Raw genomic sequence first — 20373 nt, 5'->3', positions numbered from 1 at the left:
TATGTAGAGACATCTAATAGTCCTCTTCCAAATTTCTTCAAATTATGCCCCTGGGGTCAAATTTGACCCTGCCCTGGGGGTCTCAAAATTGAACATATGCTTATATAAGGCCAATTTTGTGAAAACTTTCAAAATCTTTCAACCATAACCATTGGGCCTAGGGCTATTAAATTTGGTATGTAGTGACAACTTATAGTCCTCTACCAAATTTGTTTAAATTATGCCCCTGGGGTCACAAAATTGAACATATGCTTATATAAGGCCTATTTTGTGAAAACTTTTTAAATCTTTCTGTCCATAACTGTATGGCATAGGGCTACCAAATTTGGTATGTAGTGACATGTAATAGTTCTCTTCTTAGTTTGTTCAAATTATGCCCATGGGGTCAAATTTGAAACTGCCCCGGGGGTCACAAAAATGAACATACGTTAAATAAGGCCTATTTTGTGCAAACTTTAAAAAGCAACTTGTCCATAATCGTATGGCACTAAGGGCAACCAAATTTGGTACGTAGTGACATCTAATAGTTCTCTAACAAATTTGTTCAAAATAAGCCCCTGGGGTCAAATTTGACCCTGCCCCGGGGGTCACAAAAATGAACATATGCTTATATAAAGCGTATTTTGTGCAAACTTTGAAAATCTTTTTGGCCATAACCGTAGGGCTTAGGGCTACCAAATTCGGTATGTAGTGACATCTAATAGTTCTCTACTTAGTTTGTTCAAATTATGCCCCTGGGATCAAATTTGACCCTGCCCCGGGGGTCACAAAAATGAACATATGCTTATATAAGGCCTATTTTCTGCAAACTTTAAAAATCTACTTGTCCATAACTGTATGGCATAGGGCTACCAATTTTGGTACGTAGTGACATCTAATAGTCCTCTACCAAATTTATTCAAATTATGCCCCTGGGGTCAAATTTGACCCTGCCCTGGGGGTCACAAAAATGAACATACGCTTATATAAAGCCTATTTTGTGCAAGCTTTAAAAATCTTCTGTCCTTAACCATTGGGCCTATTTCTACCAAATTTGGTATGTATTAAAATCTTAAAGTTCTCTACCAAGTTTTTTCAAATTATGCCCCTGGGGTCAAATTTGACCCTGTCCCGGGGGTCACAAAGATGAACATATGCTTAAATAAGGCCTATTTTGTGCAAACTTTAAAAATCTACTTGTCCATAACCGTATGGCATAGAGCTACCAAATTTGGTATGTATTGACATCTAATAGTCCTCTACCAAGTTTGTTCAAATTAAGCCCCTGGGATCAAATTTGACCGTTTCCCAGGGGTCACAAAAATGAACCTATGCTTATTTTGGGCCTATTTTGTGCAAGCTTTAAAAATCTTCTGTCCTTAACCATTGGGCCTATTTCTACCAAATTTGGTATGTATTAAAATCTTAAAGTTCTCTACCAAGTTTTTTCAAATTATGCCCCTGGGGTCAAATTTGACCCTGTCCCGGGGGTCACAAAGATTAACATATGCTTAAATAAGGCCTATTTTGTGCAAACTTTAAAAATCTTCTTGTTCATAATTATAGAGCCTAGGTCTACTAAATTTGGTATGTAGTGACATCTAATAGTCCTCTACCAAATTTATTCAAATTATTCCCCTGGGCTCAAATTTGACTCTGCCTCAGGGGTCACAAAACTGAACATATGCTTAAAAGCCTCTTTTATGCAAACATTAAAAATCTTCCTGTCCATAACCAGTGGGCTTAGGGCTACCAAATTTGGTATGTAGTGACATCTTATAGTTCTTTACCAAGTTTGTTCAAATTATGCCCCTGGGGCCAAATTTATATATAAAAATGCTCACCCTTCCAACTTTAAGCGCCCAGTGGGACGAGGGATAGAAAGAGAAAGTCACATGCTTGAGTACATTTCAACCCATGCACATTGCACGCTTTTTTCGCATAAAAAAGTGGAGCGATACAGGGCCATCATGGCCCTCTTGTTGTTGAATAGCTTAGTTGTACATGTATCTTTGGCAACAGATGTTACATCCATTGGTTATTGCCCTTGGATTGATTACAATTACCATACAGTATTACTTCAGACTATCAGCATTAGGAGATAAATGACCATTGTTTTGTACATGAAATCTTGTATGCATTGTGGTTTGAACGTAAATAGAGTGTACATGTGAATTGTTCATGTATAATTGTGTGCAGTGTGGATACATTCAGAGGTTTGTACTCAGATGTGTGAATGCTTCCTATGGTTTTATTGTTGTAATGGGTCAATGTCCACCAATACTCATATAAATACCTATTTTGAATGTAAAAAGCATGTTCTCTACCATTGGAATACAATTTACCATTGTATATCAAAGAGGGTCTATATAAACACTTCACATGATGTGTAAAATTATTACAAAAGAAATATGTATAGAAATTGCAAGTAATCAACATAACTACTTCATCATTTAATGTAAACTCAGTTAAGTTTGACCATAATATACATCTGTTTTGAAAGATTTAATTCAAGACTAGCTTATTAATTTGATTCAAACTGTGCTGCTTATAGCTTTTTGTAGTTAATTGTCAAATTAACGATTACTTCCATATTCTTTACAATAGTTTCAAATGACAATTTCCGTAGCCTCTTCATATTTCAGACAACTGACATTTGAAAATCAAATATCTTTATACAGAACATGTTGTTTAAATGCCAATATAAGCATAGGCTTTACACAAGAATGCTTCAACAAGTGTGAGAAGTTTAGAAGAATTTATTAAATATAAAAAGAATCACAGAGAAGCCTATTATATATCAGCAGGAAATCAGAATGCAGAAGCTAACTTAACATTCTATAATATGTCGCGTTCTGAGAAAACTGGACTTTTAAAGTGTTTGCATAAAGTGTCGTCCCAGAAAAACCTGTGCAGTCCACTTTTACGGTAAATGTTTGTCTCATCTAAGCAAAAATCTAGTATAGTTTGGCAGAAAGTGTTGTCTCTGCTTAGCCTGTGCAGACTGCACAGGTTATTATGGGACCACAGTTTATGCACATGCATTAAGCCCAGTTTTCCCAGAACGAGGATCAAATCATCTCCATTTTATCATTGTTTAAACTGTGTGTTTTTCTTTTCCTGCCCATGCAGACCAGGATGACGTCCAGTGCCCTGTTGATACCGCAACTTCTGAAAATGGAGGAGCCGGACTTTAACACTGCAATCGGAGACATGTCCATCACGGTAATAGAGCTGGGAACCAATGGGTAATTATCCCCTGCCAGGATAGGCGGAGGGATATTGTTTTGGCATAGTCTGTTCCTGTGTCCTTCTGTCCAGAACACCTTTTGAGGGATTTGTTTCCTTCTTTATAAAGTACCTGTTAGAGGTACTTTTCGCATAGAAGAAAAACTAAAAAAAATGAAATTAGTGCATTTTCTGCAAGTGAACAAAAAAAAAAGAGTACTGAAATTTAACATCTCAAGCCAAAAGGCATGTAAAGGAATTTTATTTTTTTTGTGCATTTAAAAAGACCAATAATTCCCAATCTGAAGATTTCACAACGCAAATTTTCCCAATTTGAGGTGTTTTACATGCTATTTTTACCAATTGGTACAGAAACGGTACTTTTCCCAAGTGGGCAGAAAAAATGCTGTTTGTGTCCTGAGCAATAGCTCAGAACTGATTGGGCCGATTTCATAGTAACTTGGTATGAGTGTATTTATTGATAAGAGGATGATGCTGGTAAAATGCATGTCAAGTGTCATCGCAATCCATTGGCAAGTAATGGAGTTATGGCCCTTTTTAACTTGAAACTGTTGTGTCTGGGGCCACATTTTGGAACTGCTTGGGCAGATTTCAGTGAAACTAGGTATGAGTGTATATATGCAAAAGAGGATGATTAATGTCAAATTGCACCGAAAACCTTTTGTTGATTACCCAGTCATGGCCCTTGTTTTAATTAAAATACCATTTTTATATAGGATTTTTTTCAGTCTTGAGTTGCATCTCCAATCACATAAGAGCCACAGCCATGCAACTTACCACAGTTGTTTTCAATCATCTGGGTCTGAGTCACATGCAAGACTTATAACCCTAGAGGCAAGGTCAAGCTCATACATTGTGGTCAAAGGTCACACAATTTATGAATGATTAATAATTCAGCCATAACTTCACTATAATGCATCAATGGAGTCTATGATGAATTTCTAAAATTGTTCTCCTTTGTCTGGCTTTGTGTCACAGGTAAGACTCCGGTGTCTAGGGTAAAGGTTAAGGTCACACACTGATGTCAAATGTTGCACATTTTGATTAAATATACCTTATTTTGTTATGATTCTACCAAACACCAAGGTTCTCAATAATAACTGGCTAAGTTGCCTGCAAGACCCATAACTCTAGAGGCAAGGTCACACATTGAGATCAAAGATCACAAATTTGATGACTTATTATAAATAATTTATCATTTATGATATAGCCAATACTTCACTGTGCATAAAGTGATTCTTTAATAACTGTTTACAAGTGTTCTTTTTATTGGGCTGTGTGTCACCGGTAAGACTCAGGTCTCAAGGGTCAAGGTCAAGATCACAGTCTTGGGTCAAATGTTACAAATTTTTATTTTTATACCTTATTTTGTTAATTTTCTACCATACTTTTTGGGATTTTCACACACCCAGAAAACAAATTATTTGGTGGGGGATATCAATAATTCAATGAATTTGCGTTTTTAAGTTGATTTCAGCTATTGACATTTGTTCAAATCCAACTAATAATGTAACGCTGAACATAATGTTTTCTCAACAATTTTTAGCTCAATTATTGATCAAATAGTCAAGATATACTACTCAACAGTTTGTTTGTGTCATTAATAGTAATGCTATGGTTAACATTTGCATGCAAAAAAGTTATCTGTGTTTCTACTACATGTATTCTATTGAAACTGAATAAATGAAGTAAAGCAACCTGTTTTTCTCTTCTGGAAATCTTGCATAATTTACCATTATTATAACACTAACAATTAACAATACATGGTATATTACCATTAAATTTGGGCAACACAAGAAAACTAACTATTTCAGAACCTTATTGAGACCATCACCCTGATACAGAAGGAGATGACGCGAGAACAAGAGAACTTCACAGCGTTGGGGTCAGAGCTGAGCGGCCTGAAGAAGACCAGTGGTCAGTACAAGTCCATCTCCAAGGAGATGACCGCCTCTCAGGCCAGACTGACCCTTCTCATGGACCGCAGCATGAAGTGCTTCAACCAGGTAACTGGATTCAGTTAGACTCAATTGGTCATTGTTGGCTCAGGTACCACTTAAAAGTACCCCGGGTACTCTTGAGTTTACTGCCATGTTCCCTGGGTAAGGAATATACCCTAATAGGCACCCTAGGTACTTTTTAAGTATATTTTCCGTACCCAAACTTTGTAGAAAACTTGTAACTTTGAAGAGTACTTGGGGCTAGATTGGCTCTTTTATTTTAAGCCATTTTCTTTTACCAGTATTTTTCTAAAGAAATGAGTAATTTAGATAAGTTTCCATATACAGTCGAAACCCGATGGCTCGAACTCGCTTGGCTTGAATTTCCGGTTGGCTCAAACTCGCATCAAAGCACCGATTTTGTATGCCTATATATTCATATAAAACTTTGTCAGATGGCTCAAACTCGCTTGGCTCGAATTATCGGATGGCTCGAACTGTTTTCACAGTCCCGGCTACAGTTTTCACACGTTCTTTTGTTCGGATGGCTCGAACTCGCTTCGTGTCCCAAAATGTGTTATTCGATTAGGACAGCTTGATTAAAGGCACGTACAAATTGATTTAACACCGGTCGCATAGAGTGTTAATCGATTATAACTGCTCCATTAAAGGCACACAATAATTGATTTAACACCTGTTTGCTAACATTTCATCGACTCAATCGTTAATTGATTTGAGTAAAAGATGACATTTTGTATAAGAGCTGGCGTTCTTGCAGATACTGTATCATTATGGCTGCAACGGCTAAATCGCTAAAAAGCTTCATTTCTGGATGACAGCTACCGAACGCAACTCAGAAGGACATAATGTCATTCTTGAAAAATTATAAATAAATAAAGGAATGTAGTGCCGTCTCGTATGTAAATAATGTGTATATAGTGCTGATGCATGTTTTGTTCTTTAGTGCTCTGTGTTACCATAAAATGTGCTACGTTAAACATGCTGATATTTAATAAATGCTATGTGTTAATTGTATTTGTAACTGTTTTACAATTTTCGTAAATTTAAATAGTTTCTTATTTTATAAATTTAAAAGCAGTAAGTGGTGCGAAGTAGTACGGAGTTTAAGCAATATGTGTACTCTTCAACTGGAGGTGAAAATGTACTGCAGACTTGTTCATAAACGAAAGTTTATAAGAAATTGGATGGCTCGAATTCCGGATGGCTCGAACTATTGTTGCCGGTCCAGACGAGTTCGAGCCATCGGGTTTCGACTGAACAAAGAATTTAAACAAATGCTTAATGTTCAATTTTTCAGATTTTGTTTAAGCCATTTAGTAATTTGAGTAGTTTATTATAACGATTTGTAGCCAATGGCTATTTAGTCTTGTGGTAATGCTAACACTGGATAAGGGTTCAGATTAAGGCTTCAGGAAAAAAACTGTGCCATCAAAAATTGTTTTCAATAATTTGCAGAGTAAGGGATTATGACTGCATGTATTTAATGAAATTTAATTTAATGAAAAAAGTCAATATTCATTTTATGGATGCTGAAACCAGGTAGTTAGAGGTAAGAATAGAGGTAAAAAAAACAATTATGATAAGATATTCAAGAGTTAGAGTGCTTTTACGGAACCAGCCACTGTAGCACAGTAATGAGACTTTGCAAGCACCAAATATAAATGATGGTTGTTCAATTTAATGGCTATATATAAATTTGTGCCATGGTGTTAAACACGTTACATGGTAACCATACATACCTTTAGGTTGTGCCTTAAGAAATAATAGTAGTTTACCTGCTGTATTTACAGTTTTCATGACTGAATAGATTTATACAAGTTTTAAAACATATTGAGATTATGTTAAGAGTACATTCAAAATCTTCATTATCTGGTTGACTGGTTGCCCAACTTGATATGAAAATCCCATTTTTTGAAAATAGTGTACATTATGTAATAAATAAGTCACAATTATTGTTTTATGAATGCCTTATGGTACTTCTACATTCAATAATAAGATTCACAGCCTGTTGCACAATGTTGAGTTTTATGTTCTGTGCTTATAACACTCTTTTTTAAATTTAATTGTGCATGTGATCCATTGCTAAAAGTACTGCAATTTAATACATTAACATTTTTTTTAGAAAATGCGAAATTCAGAGAACCAGACTGCAGACAAAAATAAATCAGAGCCAGTCAAACCAAAATCAGAGCCCTTGCCAGTCAATCGATTAAGCACTAGCGATAAACCTCCATCACTGAAGAACTCTGCAGGATCAAGAACGATGATCAAGGTGCAATCCTTAAAGACAAACAATCCAGTGAAAGTGAACAAGGCAGAGATCAATGGTGCAAATAATGACGATATTAACAGACTGAGTTTTGATGCAAAGAAAGATATTGTTTCCCATGCTTTGCCCTCTATGCAAGACACTACTAGTTGTCAACCTGTTTTAGAAAATGTAAGTCAAATTGCAGTGTCTAATTCCCAACAAATTAAAGATATTAGTAGTCAAAACAGTGGTGCTACAAATGGGTACGCAAGTGAACCTGACCTTAAAGCAACTTTGGTGATGTCAGTAACAGAAGATGTTAAAGATAATCTAGCTGATAATAAGCTTACAAAAGATTCTGCACAAGCTGCAAATTTGAATGGTCTACAACATGAACAACCAGAAGTTGTGAAAAGTAGTGAAAAGCCAAGTAAACCTGCATCTAAAGTTGTCCTAAATGTAGACAAGCAACTGATTGACCTTGATTCCTTCACTGAGAGAAAAAACATGCTTTCTGAATTGAAAAAGTTTGACAAGCATTTGAAATCAGTACCAGTGAAATCTGACGCAGTAAGTGAGATCAAGGTTGCAATGAATGCAAGTAAACCTGATGAAGATATCAAACAAGAACCACATGGCTTCGAAGTTGATGTAAGATCAAAAAGTGCCCTGTTTGGTGAAATAAAAGCTGTCAAGAAACCTTCAGATAATTCAGTATCTTCAAAAACCAGTAAAACTAATGGGCCATCAAGCAATTCCAAAACCAATAGTGAAAATGACAAAAATGATCAAGCTAAACAGTTTGATAGTCTTTTAGATGATATGGATGCTGATAGTGCAGATCTTAACAAAAATCCAGAAAAAGAAACCCAAGATGACGTTAACACTGACATTGAGCAGAATATTGTGATTATTAAGGACACTGACACAGGCATTCTAGAAGCACATAACCCTCTTATGGTCCAAAAGATTCCAGCGTCAGATGAGATTACTGCTCCCCAGTGGCGGACAATAGACACCGTTAAGGAAGAGAGTGACGACTGTGTGAGTCAGACGTCGGACATGTCAACAGATGATGACAGATTTGTGACAGAGTTCTCGTTCCCTTCTGTGCTGTCAAATATTCAAGCTGCGCCGAAGGCTGCTTCATTAACTGGTAAGAGGAATTTTACTTTATTTGAAACCCCACAAATGAACATAAATACAAGTTTAAGAGGAGGTATATTTGAATTGCTTTGTCTGACAATCGGCTTGTTGGTCATTCAGTGCACATAAAATGTTATAAGTTTGTAGAAAGAACTACTTCCACATTTCTTCGATTATTCAATCAAAGCATTTGTGACAAAGCTCTGGTATCATTGAATTTCTGAATAAGCCTTGCTCAGGAAAAACAGGCTTAATGCACAGTCAAAGGAACTACACTCCGCTTTTATTTCATTTTCATGTAAAGTTAGTCTCTTCTTAGCGAAAATCCATTTCAGACGGAAAGTGTCGTCCCTGATAACCTTGGGCACACTGCACCGCTACTCTGGGACAACACTTTACAAACATGCATTGAATCCCATTTCTCCAGAGCAAGGATTAATCGTGTTTCAGTTAGAATGATAATGCCGTGTGTTTTAATTCAGACCCTTATGAATGGAGCTGTTACCTGAAAATTGTAAAAAAAATGCTTCATAATACCATTGATTGTGAGCATATAATTTTAAAGCCCTATTACTTCTCAAAATCAACGAAAATTTCGTACAATATTTCGTAAAATAAAGTTAAACAATTTAAAATCATTGTTCCTTATGGCTATTGCCAAAATTTCAACGCCAGATGTGGTCTGGTAAAATAGATGTTTATAGATACAAAATGCTTGTTTTTATTATTGGTTTGCACATTTAATTCCATTTTAATTTCCGCAACGATATATATTCATACGACACATGAACTTTAACATGGTACCATTTTAGTGTTCGTTTGTCGTATGAATAGATATATTCGCCGGAAATTAAAATGGAATTAATTGTGTAACAAATAAATAAAAACGAGCATTTTGTATCTACAAAAATCTATGTAATCATACCACATCTTATGTTGAAATTGTGGCTATTGCTATAAGGAACACTGATTGTTTAGGTTTCAGCTTTATTTTACAAAATACTTTAACGAAATTTTGTTGATTTTGAGCGTTATCGAGGCTTTTACCCCTTATATTTGGAGTTATCAAAGCAGATTGATAATACACAATACTTTTACCAATTTCAATACCTTAATTTTAGCCTCGCTGTGGGCAAATGGGGCTTGTGAGTAAAGTGTCATCCCAGATTAGCCTTGGCAGTCTGCACAGGCTTATTGGGAACAATGCTTTTCGCTTTAATGATATTTTTCTTTTAAAGGAAGTCACTTCTTAGCGAAAATCCACTTTTGACAGAAAGTGTCGTCCTTGATTAGCTTGTGCAAACTGCATGCTTATGCTAATCTGGGACAACATTATGCATAATGAAGCATTTTTTTCCCAGTGCATGGATCATATATTTTCCATAAACAAACACTTTAAAAATCAAAAAAGTTTATATATTGTTACACTTTTGAAGTAAAAATGAATCAGACGCAAGTCCAACAAGGGCTGTTTGTAAAACATGCATGCCCCCCATATGGGCTGTCAGTTGTAGTGGCAGCCATTGTGTGAATATGTTTTTTGTCACTGACCTTGACCTTTGACCTAGTGACCTGAAAATCAATAGGGGTCATCTGTCAGTCATGATCAATGTACCTATGAAGTTTCATGATCCTAGGCCTAATTATTCTTGAGTTATCATCAGGAAACCATTTTACTGTTTCGAGTCACTGTGACCTTGACCTTTGACCTAGTGACCTGAAAATTAATAGGGGTCATCTGCCAGTCATGATCAATGTACCTATAAAGTTTCATGATCCTTGGTGTTATCCTTGAGTTATCATCTGGAAACCATTTTACTATTTTTAGTCACTGTGACCTTGACCTTTGACCTAGTGACCTGAAAATCAATAGGGGTCATCTGCCAGTCATGATCAATATTCCTATGAAGTTTCATCATCCTAGGCGTAAGCATTCTTGAGTTATCATCTGCAAACCATTTTACTGTTTCGAGTCACTGTGAACTTGACCTTTGACCTAGTGACCTGAAAATCAATAGGGGTCATCTGCCAGCCATGATCAATGTACCTATGAAGTTTCATGATCCTAGGCCTATGCATTCTTGAGTTATCATCCGGAATCCATTTTACTCTTTCGAGTCACTGTGACCTTGACCTTTGACCTAGTGATCTGAAAATCAATAGGAGTCATCTGCCAGTCATGATCAATGTACCTATGAAGTTTCATGATCCTAGGCCTAAGCATTCTTGAGTTATCATCCAGAAACCATTTTACTATTTCAAGTCACTGTGACCTTGACCTTTGACCTAGTGACCTGAAAATCAATAGGGGTCATCTGACAGTCATGATCAATGTACCTATGAAGTTTCATGATCCTTGGCCTAAGCGTTCTTGAGTTATCATCCCGAAACCATCTGGTGGACGTACCGACTGACAGACGGACCGACAGACCGATGGACCGACGACGACCGACATGTGCAAAACAATATACCCCCTCTTCTTCGAAGGGGGGCATAAAAACATAAACTTCTTCAAACTAAGTATCTTTTAAAGCATATAGTTTAGAAAACTAAAATATAATATTATGGAGTTATGCAATAAAATGTATGTCACCATTTGATAGATATAGTTTTCTTTCATGGTGGTTTTTGAAGAGTTTTATCCCCTGTATGATGCTCTACTGGTGTGTGAGTAATTTTGGTTTACAGTGCATTTGTATCAATAGTGATCTATTTGCCTTTGCTACTCGAACCAACAATAGGTAAACAAAGATCTATGATGAGTAAATATAGAAAAGTAAAGATCTAACTCATTTAATTTCTAGCCTTTCAACGGGTTCAATATAGAAATTTGACGTGTACCAGCAATGGATTATATTCTGTACAAAGATACATTTTATTATACCCACGCTTTTTGAAAAGCATGGGGATATTGTGGTTATCTCCGCCGTCTGGCTGTCTGTCCGTCCGTCCTGGCCACTATCTCCTCTGAGCACATGTGCGACCCTGCACTATTTGGAATTTTGATCTGACCCCTGGGTCAAAAGTTATGGGGTTTGGGGTGGGGTCGGGTCAGAGATTTTCAATCATTTTTATGTCCCCCACCCACTATAGTGGGGGACACATTGTTTTTGCCCTGTCTGTTGATCTGTACGTTGGTCTGTTGGTCGGTTTGCTCCAACTTTAACATTTGCAATAACTTTTTCAATATTCAAGATAGCAACTTGATATTTGGCATGCATGTGTATCTCATGGAGCTGCACATTTTGAGTGGTGAAAGGTCAAGGCCAAGGTCATCCTTCAAGGTCCAAGGTCAAATATATGTGGCCAAAATCGCTCATTTTATGAATACTTTTGCAATATTGAAGATAGCAACTTGATATTTGGCATGCATGTGTATCTCATGGAGCCGCACATTTTGAGTGGTGAAAGGTCAAGGTCATCCTTCAAGGTCAGAGGTCAAATATATGTGGCCAAAACCGCTCATTTTATGAATACTTTGGCAATATTGAAGATACCAACTTGATATTTGGCATGCATGTGTATCTCATGGAGCCGCACATTTTGAGTGGTGAAAGGTCAAGGTCATCCTTCAAGGTCAAAGGTAAAACAATAAGGGGACATAGTGTTTCTGACAAACACATTTTTCTTGTTTTAGGTTATTTTATATTAGCTTCTTCATTTCTACACCGATTTACTTCAAATTGATACTGAACCTCTCTTATCACAATACGGTCAATCTCAACTATGCATAGCCCCATTACCAACCCTGGGGCGCCCCGCCCACATAGACCACACCCACCCAAAATTGCCTTTTACTAAAATTTCTTCATTTCTACACCGATTCACTTCAAATTGATACTGAACCTCTCTTATGACAATACGGTTAATCTCAACTATGCATGGCCCCATTACAAGCCCTGGGGTGCCCCGCCCATATAGGCCACACACACCCAAAATTGCCTTTTACTATAACTTCTTCATTTCTACACCAATTCACTTCTAATTGATACTGAACTTCTCTTATGACAATATGGTCAATCCTAACTATGCATGGCCCCATTACCAACCCTGGGGCGCTCCTGGGTCAAACATGCGGCGTGGGGATTTGCGTCTGCCTCTGCCGCGCCATTTCTAGTTTATATTTGGTCTACGTACTTACACTGTGGAAGGAACACATTGCTGTTCGCTGAGTGCAGTGACTGGTACACTTATTCATATAAAAACAAGTATCATTTTTATAGAAATTGGTTAATTTGATGTAGATGAGTCATTAATTCTATTATACAATTCAATACATTAAGGAAAAATGCTAATGACCTTATTCAAAAGTAATCTCTGTCTTCACTGACCTTAATCTGAAATGAGAGTATACTCATTACAATTGGCGAATGGAATTTATAACAAATTTTCAATTCTAAATCAAGTACTAGTTTATTAAATACTAGTTTTAAAATAATTTGCAACAACTCCAAGAAACAACACGAAGAGAGAAATACATACTTATTTGGTTGTATTTTACTATTCTGGTTATTTGTTATCTGGTTATTCAATCTTGCAAACACTGATGCAAAGCATGCACACAGTAATAGTTTATGTGAACAAGTAGTTTCAAAGATAATTATTATTAATTATAAAAAATGTTGATTCTTTATATTAACAAAGTTATTTGTAGGCATTACTTTCTAAATTTATTAATATCCGTGGCAAATCATAATTTAATGTGACAACATTAAATTAACCATAATTGTGAAATGATATCTATACTAGTACAATCTAAATGCCTTAAGTAGTGAATAAACATCTACCACTGCAGAGAGATCAAGGGCAGTTCATTCATGTTTCGAGTGTGTCTGGTATGTAATATGTTGTAATTTCCCTTTAAGGCAGATTTATTGATATGCTTCTTGTGTAAAGACAGCTGTAGCATTATGGGCTGTATTTGTGACAGCTGTTCTGCTCAAATAACTACACAGATTGCTTGCAAGGACCGACTGGTTTAATGTATGGTTTGAGTTGGGGGTTTATATTGATTTCTGTATGGAGAATTTTAAACCAGTCTTCTGCAAGCTTTGTTTACCTCCAAAAGAAGATTTAAATTTTGTAAAGTGTACAATTATAGTGGACTGATAGTTAATCATAGTTTAAACTTCTGCTCATCTTAGCGTGGCAAAGATTAAGGCGTGAAATAGTGTTTAAGGGTTAAACGAATGAACCGTGTTTTAAATAAAAGAGAACTTGCACATTTTAATACATGTATGCTGGAAACTGAATAAGAAGATTTTTTGTGTTGGGGAAAATAGACACATTTTGTGTATTTGATTAAAATACAGTATTGAGTTGCTGACAAACCTCACTAAGTGTGCAAGCAGGTGGCCTTCTTTGAAGGGACATAAATAATGTAGCCTGGATTTTATTGACAAGTATGGTAATATTTGCTGAGGACAATTGTATGTATCCTGTGTACAATAGCATGACTGGAGACACACAACAGTAATAAATGATCTCATCTGTGCACATGATACATGTATTGAGTGCTGTGCTTTATCATACTTGTCTGAGGAACATCTGTGATTAGACTGCGTGTATTGTGAGTGCCATCATTTGAGCCAAGCATTTTACTGCACTGTTCAGGAAAAACAAAATCGTTGTGAGGCTATAGGACAATTGTTCAGAGAGGTACTCTTCATTAAATTTTCCATGCGTGAACAAACATTGAGATGAGACGTAATACAATACTTTTAATGTTGAATAGTGTGCGTAGAAATGCATTTGAATTCCAAACAAATACATTTTAAGTAAACTGAAGAAGACAGGAAAGACAGCAGACTTGTGTGGGAATTCAAAATACTGCAGAAAAGTTTCATAGCATTATTACATATCTACTCAGGCCTCAAGATGGCAACAGACTTTTCATCGGCTTTTGCCAATCGCTTTGAGACGGCACTTTCAGAGCAGGTTCAGCCTGCGACTGAGATGGTGAATGCTCGACTTCAGCGTATTGAAGAACTTGAGAGGCTTCGCCAGGAACGTTTGGCTGCACATCCCCCTCCGAATGCTAGCACTGCTTCAGCACGTCTTGAAAGGCGTGAACGCTTAATTCGCCAGTCCACAACACGATCATCTGAAAGACGTAGCATTGCACCTAATGTACAACGCACCCCTGTGCATAGGTCACAGAGTTATGAGACTACTGGTTCAGTTACTAATGAAGAAACATTAACTTTTCGTGAAGCATTTGAAAGTACTCGGCAAAATTTATTTGGGCTGCGGGCTACTGCCAGCACGGACAACTTGACCTCCCTGTTCAACAGACGAACCCCAGAGGTGGCCACGTATTCATCGAGGTCAAATCTAACACAAGAAACGGAATCAACTTCAAACACAAGGGCAAGGCCTGACTCAGATCTGGCTAGCATAGCAGAAGCATTCTCAAGTGTGAGGGCAGGATTGGGCCTGGGGATTGAAAGCAGTCTGGCAAGTAGGGAGACGAACCGAGCAGCAATCTCCACAACTCGGGAGTCAAGAAGCCCTTCGACAAACTTTCAGAGATTTGTCATGTCCAATCAAAGTCCAGGCTCTGACTCACCTTTGACAAGATCGGCTTCAGTAAGAGAGGCCAGGCGTGAGTCCAGGTTTCGAAGGAGGACTATTCAAGGTGTGGATACCAACGTCATGGAGGCGTTGGAACGTGACCGGACAACAGTGGAACGTGATCGTACAAGTGTAGAAACAAGATCCGCTCTCAGATCTAGCTCGGTTACCAGGGGGCAAATTACACGGTCTTCTTCTCAAACTACATTATCTGCAGCCGCTCAAATTGTTCAAAACAAAGGAAATGCTACTCTAAGTGCTCAAACAACTGCTACGTCTTCAACAACCTCTTCTTATGCATCATCGTCATATTCAGCTTATTCTTACAATGGCAGAGGAAAGGCAGTTGAAATATTACCAGAAGAGACGGCTCCTGTCTTAGGACTTGAAGAAGAGAAAGTTAAATTTGTAGATAACAAGGGCCACTGTCATTGGCTGAATAAGAATCATCAGCTGGTGCGCTCCATGAAGAACAGCAACATGGTGCCAGAGATTGTCGTCAAAGATAAACTCCCTGAAGAAAATGATAAAGAAAATCAGAGTTATATTGCAAAGTTGGATAATGATGCTAATAAGCGCTATGAAAAACTTCGAGAACTTGTAGTACTTGCTCATCTTAAAGATTCTAAAGTAGATCAAAACTGTGATGAAACCGACTCTGCTATTGCAGACTTTCGAAATGTCACCTTGATTGAGTTATGTCAACGGAATGATTTAGTTGCAAGACTGAACAAAACTAACAATGGTGTGATTGACATTGATGAAAAGTTTAAGTCGTTTAGTCTTTATACCACTCCACGGCCAAAGCCAGACTTGGAGGAATTTTTATCTACAAGAGTGGTTGTACCCCTTTATGAAGGAATAGACATGTCGGTGTTTGACAGGACTAATGGTAATTCAGAGTCTCTGCCTCAACAAATATCTCAAAATAGGTTTGGCCCTCGGTCTCCACTTGTCTATGAGCTGAGTAGTAGTCGGTTTGCATCTAGCCATCGATCAACCTCTTATGTAACAGCAAGCAATGGAACTATGACCAGTACCCAAGAAAACAGGTTTGATAACCAACAAGAACATTTTTCTTACTCAAGAAGTGACAATGGCTTAGAAAGCGAGACAATTTCTTATGTGAATTCTGAGAATTCATCCTTTTCGCAGTCCAGTTTGACAACAAATAATCTGTCACTTGATGATCATCAAAGGTCCAGGGCACGTGTACGATTTTCTGAACCTGAACCTGAGCCTGCAGAAGACGATTCTGAAGTGAATCTTGTCATGGAAAGGTTACAACTGATGCAGGGTGCCACAGGTCAGGTCCTTGACACAAGTCACCTCGACTATGAAGAGATGCTCATGATACAGAAGGCTCTGGAAGAGAACCCTAGTCCCCCTGAAAGTCCTCAGCCCCTTCCAGAAACTCAGGACTCCCCGGAGGTGTCATACTTCCCAAGTCTAACAGAAACTTCCACAATTCCTCGACTGACTCCCACAATTTCGCGACTCCAAACAGATGCATCCGTGATTTCTCGACTGCAAGTCACTGAGGAGGTCCCGAGACCAGAGCAGACGACTATCATTCCAAAGAGAATCCTTCCCATGACTCCACAGTTAGAGACGTTACCTTCACGAAGGCAGTATGGGTCATTCACACGGCAGATGCGGCAGACTTCTCAAGGGTCAGCCCCTGTTGAAGGTCAGCTTGTAGAACGGGCATTGACCCAGGCTGGTGATAATAATATTGTTGCATCCTACTCCAATTCTAACAACACCTCACAGTTGTCAGTTACAATGTCAGAAATTGAGCACATTGAAGAAAGTCAGACTTCGTCAAGTCTGTTGGAATCGGAAGCACAAGTGTTTTCGTCTATTTCTGAGAGACGGTCAATCGCTAATGTAAATGAAACCAAGACTAGCAGTGTGCCTACAAATGTGTCTCTTAATACTCAAACTCAATCCGCTAGTTCCTCGTCTGTTATCAGTGAACAGCGGGCCCGATTGCGTGGCTTCACTCCCCGTTTGCAGAGAATATCGTCTAGTGGTAGTGGTGGTGAGACTTCCCCACGGTTACAAAGGCTGTCATCAAGTGGAAGTGATTCTTTGCTACCTTTGCCATCAATGGACTTCTCGCAGCGCCAGGGAAGTCCTGGCAGAGACTCCACAGTCTTTAATTTCAGTCAAGCTTCTGGAACTTCAGCCTTCACACTAAACACAGCTTCAAACATGGACAAAAATAAACCTGATACATCAAGTTCGCCTTCATCAAAAAGCGGTATCAATGTAAACTCACAACTTTCGATAGAGATACCGGACAGTTCTGGAGCCAGTCCTACTCACTCAGTCAGGCGTGGGAGCTGCGGAACACCGAAGTCTGCAACGTCCCCATTGGTGAGAAGCCAGAGCGGGTCGGAAGCTCCATCTCCAGCAGGGAGTGACTCCGTGACAATGGTGTTTGAGGAATTTGTGCAGACAATTCCTAGTGCGCTTCTGTCAAACTGGTCCCCTGCTCCTGTCTAACTTGTCCCCAGCTCCTGTCTAACTGGTCCTCTGGAGGTCAGAGTGACTGTTGATGACATTCCTAGTGTCTAACTGGTCCCCAGCTCCTGTCTAACTGTGCCACAGGACGTTAGTTTGACTTTCGATGCCATTCCTGAAGCTAAACTAATAAGTGCAATTCAAAACTGCTGTGAAAATATTGTTGTCAACTTTGTTAAAATGTAACTGTGTGTTTTTCACAATATGTAACTGCATTGCTCACGCTTCAATAAATAACAGCTGTTGTGATTTCGTAACTTATACTGATAAAGAAGACAGATTATTTTATTTTGATAACTTTGCACTGATAGAAATTTCAAGTTTTTCTGAAAACAAAGTATATGTGCTTGGAATAGGCGTTTTTATTTAATAACTTAATATTTGTTATTTATTTCAAGTTTTCCTGAAAGCCTTGAAATACGTGTTGTTATTTAATGACCCAATATTTGTTCAATCTCAATATTAACTGCTTAAATTGATGGTGCTTTATGAAATGTGATAATATCAAACATAATATTGTTAAGTCATAATATTTGCTGCTTTATAAAAGCCCACTTTGCCTTATTTAATGTTGTCTGATAAACTTTGATGCTGTTACTGCATTTAAATAAACGTCTGTGACAAAGGTTGTTTTTTTCCTCAGGGGTTTTTTTTAGAAAAAGGGGAAGACGCTGGACGCTGGGTAAAAGGGGAAAATCAAGCGCAAAAGAGACATATTTGGGGAAAAAATAACAACTGTTCATTTCAATGTCTATTACTCACCTACAGACTTCAGGGTTTTTTTTAGAAAAAGAGGCATGTCTCTGACCTTTTTGTTCTTAAACACATATACAAGTATGATATTAAAGTCAAAGTCCTAAATAAAATTGCAGGTGTAGATCTTATAATGGGAAATGTTTTCAACTGGGGCCGGGGAACGATGTCAATATTATGATTTCAATTTCATGATGAATGGGTTGATGATCTAGATCTGCTACAGTATTGGAAGGGAAAGGTGCGGCAGCTGCCGATTGTCTACTTTCACTTTCACAATAATCCGACAGTATTAATCGATGTTGATTACATGTACCTCCGAATCCTGCTGGGTTTCAACGGTTTTTGATGATTCATTCTTAAAAAATGCGTCGACGCAATTAATATTTTCCGAGTCCGAACGTTTTATTTTGTTCGTGTATGAACGCAAATTGTGAGACTTTTTTCTGTTTTAATGTTTATATCTTGGCTTTCACATAACCCGGATCAAAATTCGACTGGTTTCCGGTAATTATTTGACGAAACACCCTTCTCGCGCAAGACCGGAATCCAGTAAAATAGTCACATGATTAATACGATTAGTTGCCCGGTTTCCATGACGTAATTTAAGAGCTATATATAGAATCACTGGGATTCCCAGATTTGAGTGTTCGTAGGGAGAGAGAGAGAGAGCGAGATCGTTGTACATGGTACAAATTGGATAAGTGTTGACTTCCCAAAAGAAAAAAAACATTTCTTTGACGGTTAAATATTATATTTTGGTGAAAAATTATATTTTTGGAGGGGAAATGGTATTTTTAGGGGAAAAATTCTGGTAGGGGAAGACGCCGAATATCGGCGTCACTTTCTTAGTAAAAAAAACCCCTGTTCCTGTTCATTATGCATCATATTACATGTGAACATGACGTGAGTGTCGGTCATTTGGTACTAGAATTCTATGTTTTAACAAATAGGGGCGTACCTATATTTAATTAAAAAAATCATGTTAGCAGAAAGCAGTAGTGTTTCTTTACAACAAACTACAGTAAACTTTTGATAGTATGTCACTTATCAAGTTAACAAACAGTACAGCCCCCGCGAAACAAACATAATCCTCGGTCAAACCACGGCCAGAATCGTTAGTACTCTGTGGCCGCGTCGTGTATTCATCCGGCGTTTTGCTGAGGCACTCGGCATCGATCCGCGCAACGACGCCGAGTCTGTATTAACCTCTTGTACTTTCGAGGAATAAATTGATCGCATACGTACGCAGCAGATCAAGTGTAAAAGATATACACCTACATGTACATTTGTGTAGCGTAGAAACCTAGATAAACGCTTCTTTCATAATTATTATTTTCATGTTTTAATAAGCGATATGGCACGAAATGCGCTTTAACAAATTACAGTTGAATTAATTACGCAAAACTGTAAATGTTTCTTTCAATTTTCAAATTAGCATTTTTAAATTTGTAATCAGAAACACGCTTCCGAATTTTAATGCTAACGCGACATTAACAAATTTTAGCGTCAAATAAACAGTGCTTAAATATCCTTTGTCTCAATAAAAAGCACGCGAAAATTATGCAGACATGTAGTCTTTGTAGAACTTCGCATGGAAAGAGTTGGTGTATTTTGTGTTGTATAAAACCATGAACATTACGTCAGGCGATTTACGGGTGTTCAGTGGGAAAAAAAACTGCCCCGTTTGGACGTTATCATCAAATCTTTTAATAGAAACAAATGCCAAAATTTATTTGATACTTCAGAAAAATGGCGAATGTTTCCTGAGCACTTTTATCGTAAATATTTACCAGAATTTGCTTTAAAACTGGAATGTACGGGATAATCGAGTAATGAATAGCGATATCAACTGTATAATATGAACAAAATGAAACGAGTTTATATACGCATATGCAAACAAAAGTTATAATAATCTGATAATTAACAAAA

The 20373-nt window shown here is 37.6% G+C and overlaps 1 protein-coding gene across 4 annotated transcripts in view; it reads left to right on the top strand.

Annotated features, from left to right (window-relative positions):
• LOC127880612 (uncharacterized) overlaps positions 1–20373 on the top strand; it is a 108108-nt gene that overhangs the window by 14895 nt on the left and 72840 nt on the right. For 3 of the 4 annotated variants that reach the window (XM_052427923.1, XM_052427936.1, XM_052427946.1), the window contains 3 exons: positions 3112–3204; positions 5043–5234; positions 7312–8596. In XM_052427923.1, the coding sequence (XP_052283883.1) occupies positions 3118–3204; positions 5043–5234; positions 7312–8596 (1564 nt within the window). In that variant the 5' untranslated portion in view covers positions 3112–3117. Of the gene's footprint in view, positions 1–1326; positions 2196–3111; positions 3205–5042; positions 5235–7311; positions 8597–20373 lie in introns of those variants that run through there. The other variant, XM_052427929.1, reaches the window with a different exon arrangement.

The sequence above is a fragment of the Dreissena polymorpha genome, chromosome 1 (genome assembly GCF_020536995.1).
Source record: "Dreissena polymorpha isolate Duluth1 chromosome 1, UMN_Dpol_1.0, whole genome shotgun sequence".
In the NCBI taxonomy this organism is placed as follows: Eukaryota; Metazoa; Mollusca; class Bivalvia; order Myida; family Dreissenidae; genus Dreissena; species Dreissena polymorpha.
The sequence above is the reverse complement of the archived record's forward strand: the minus strand, read 5'-3'. Positions and strand labels throughout refer to the sequence as shown.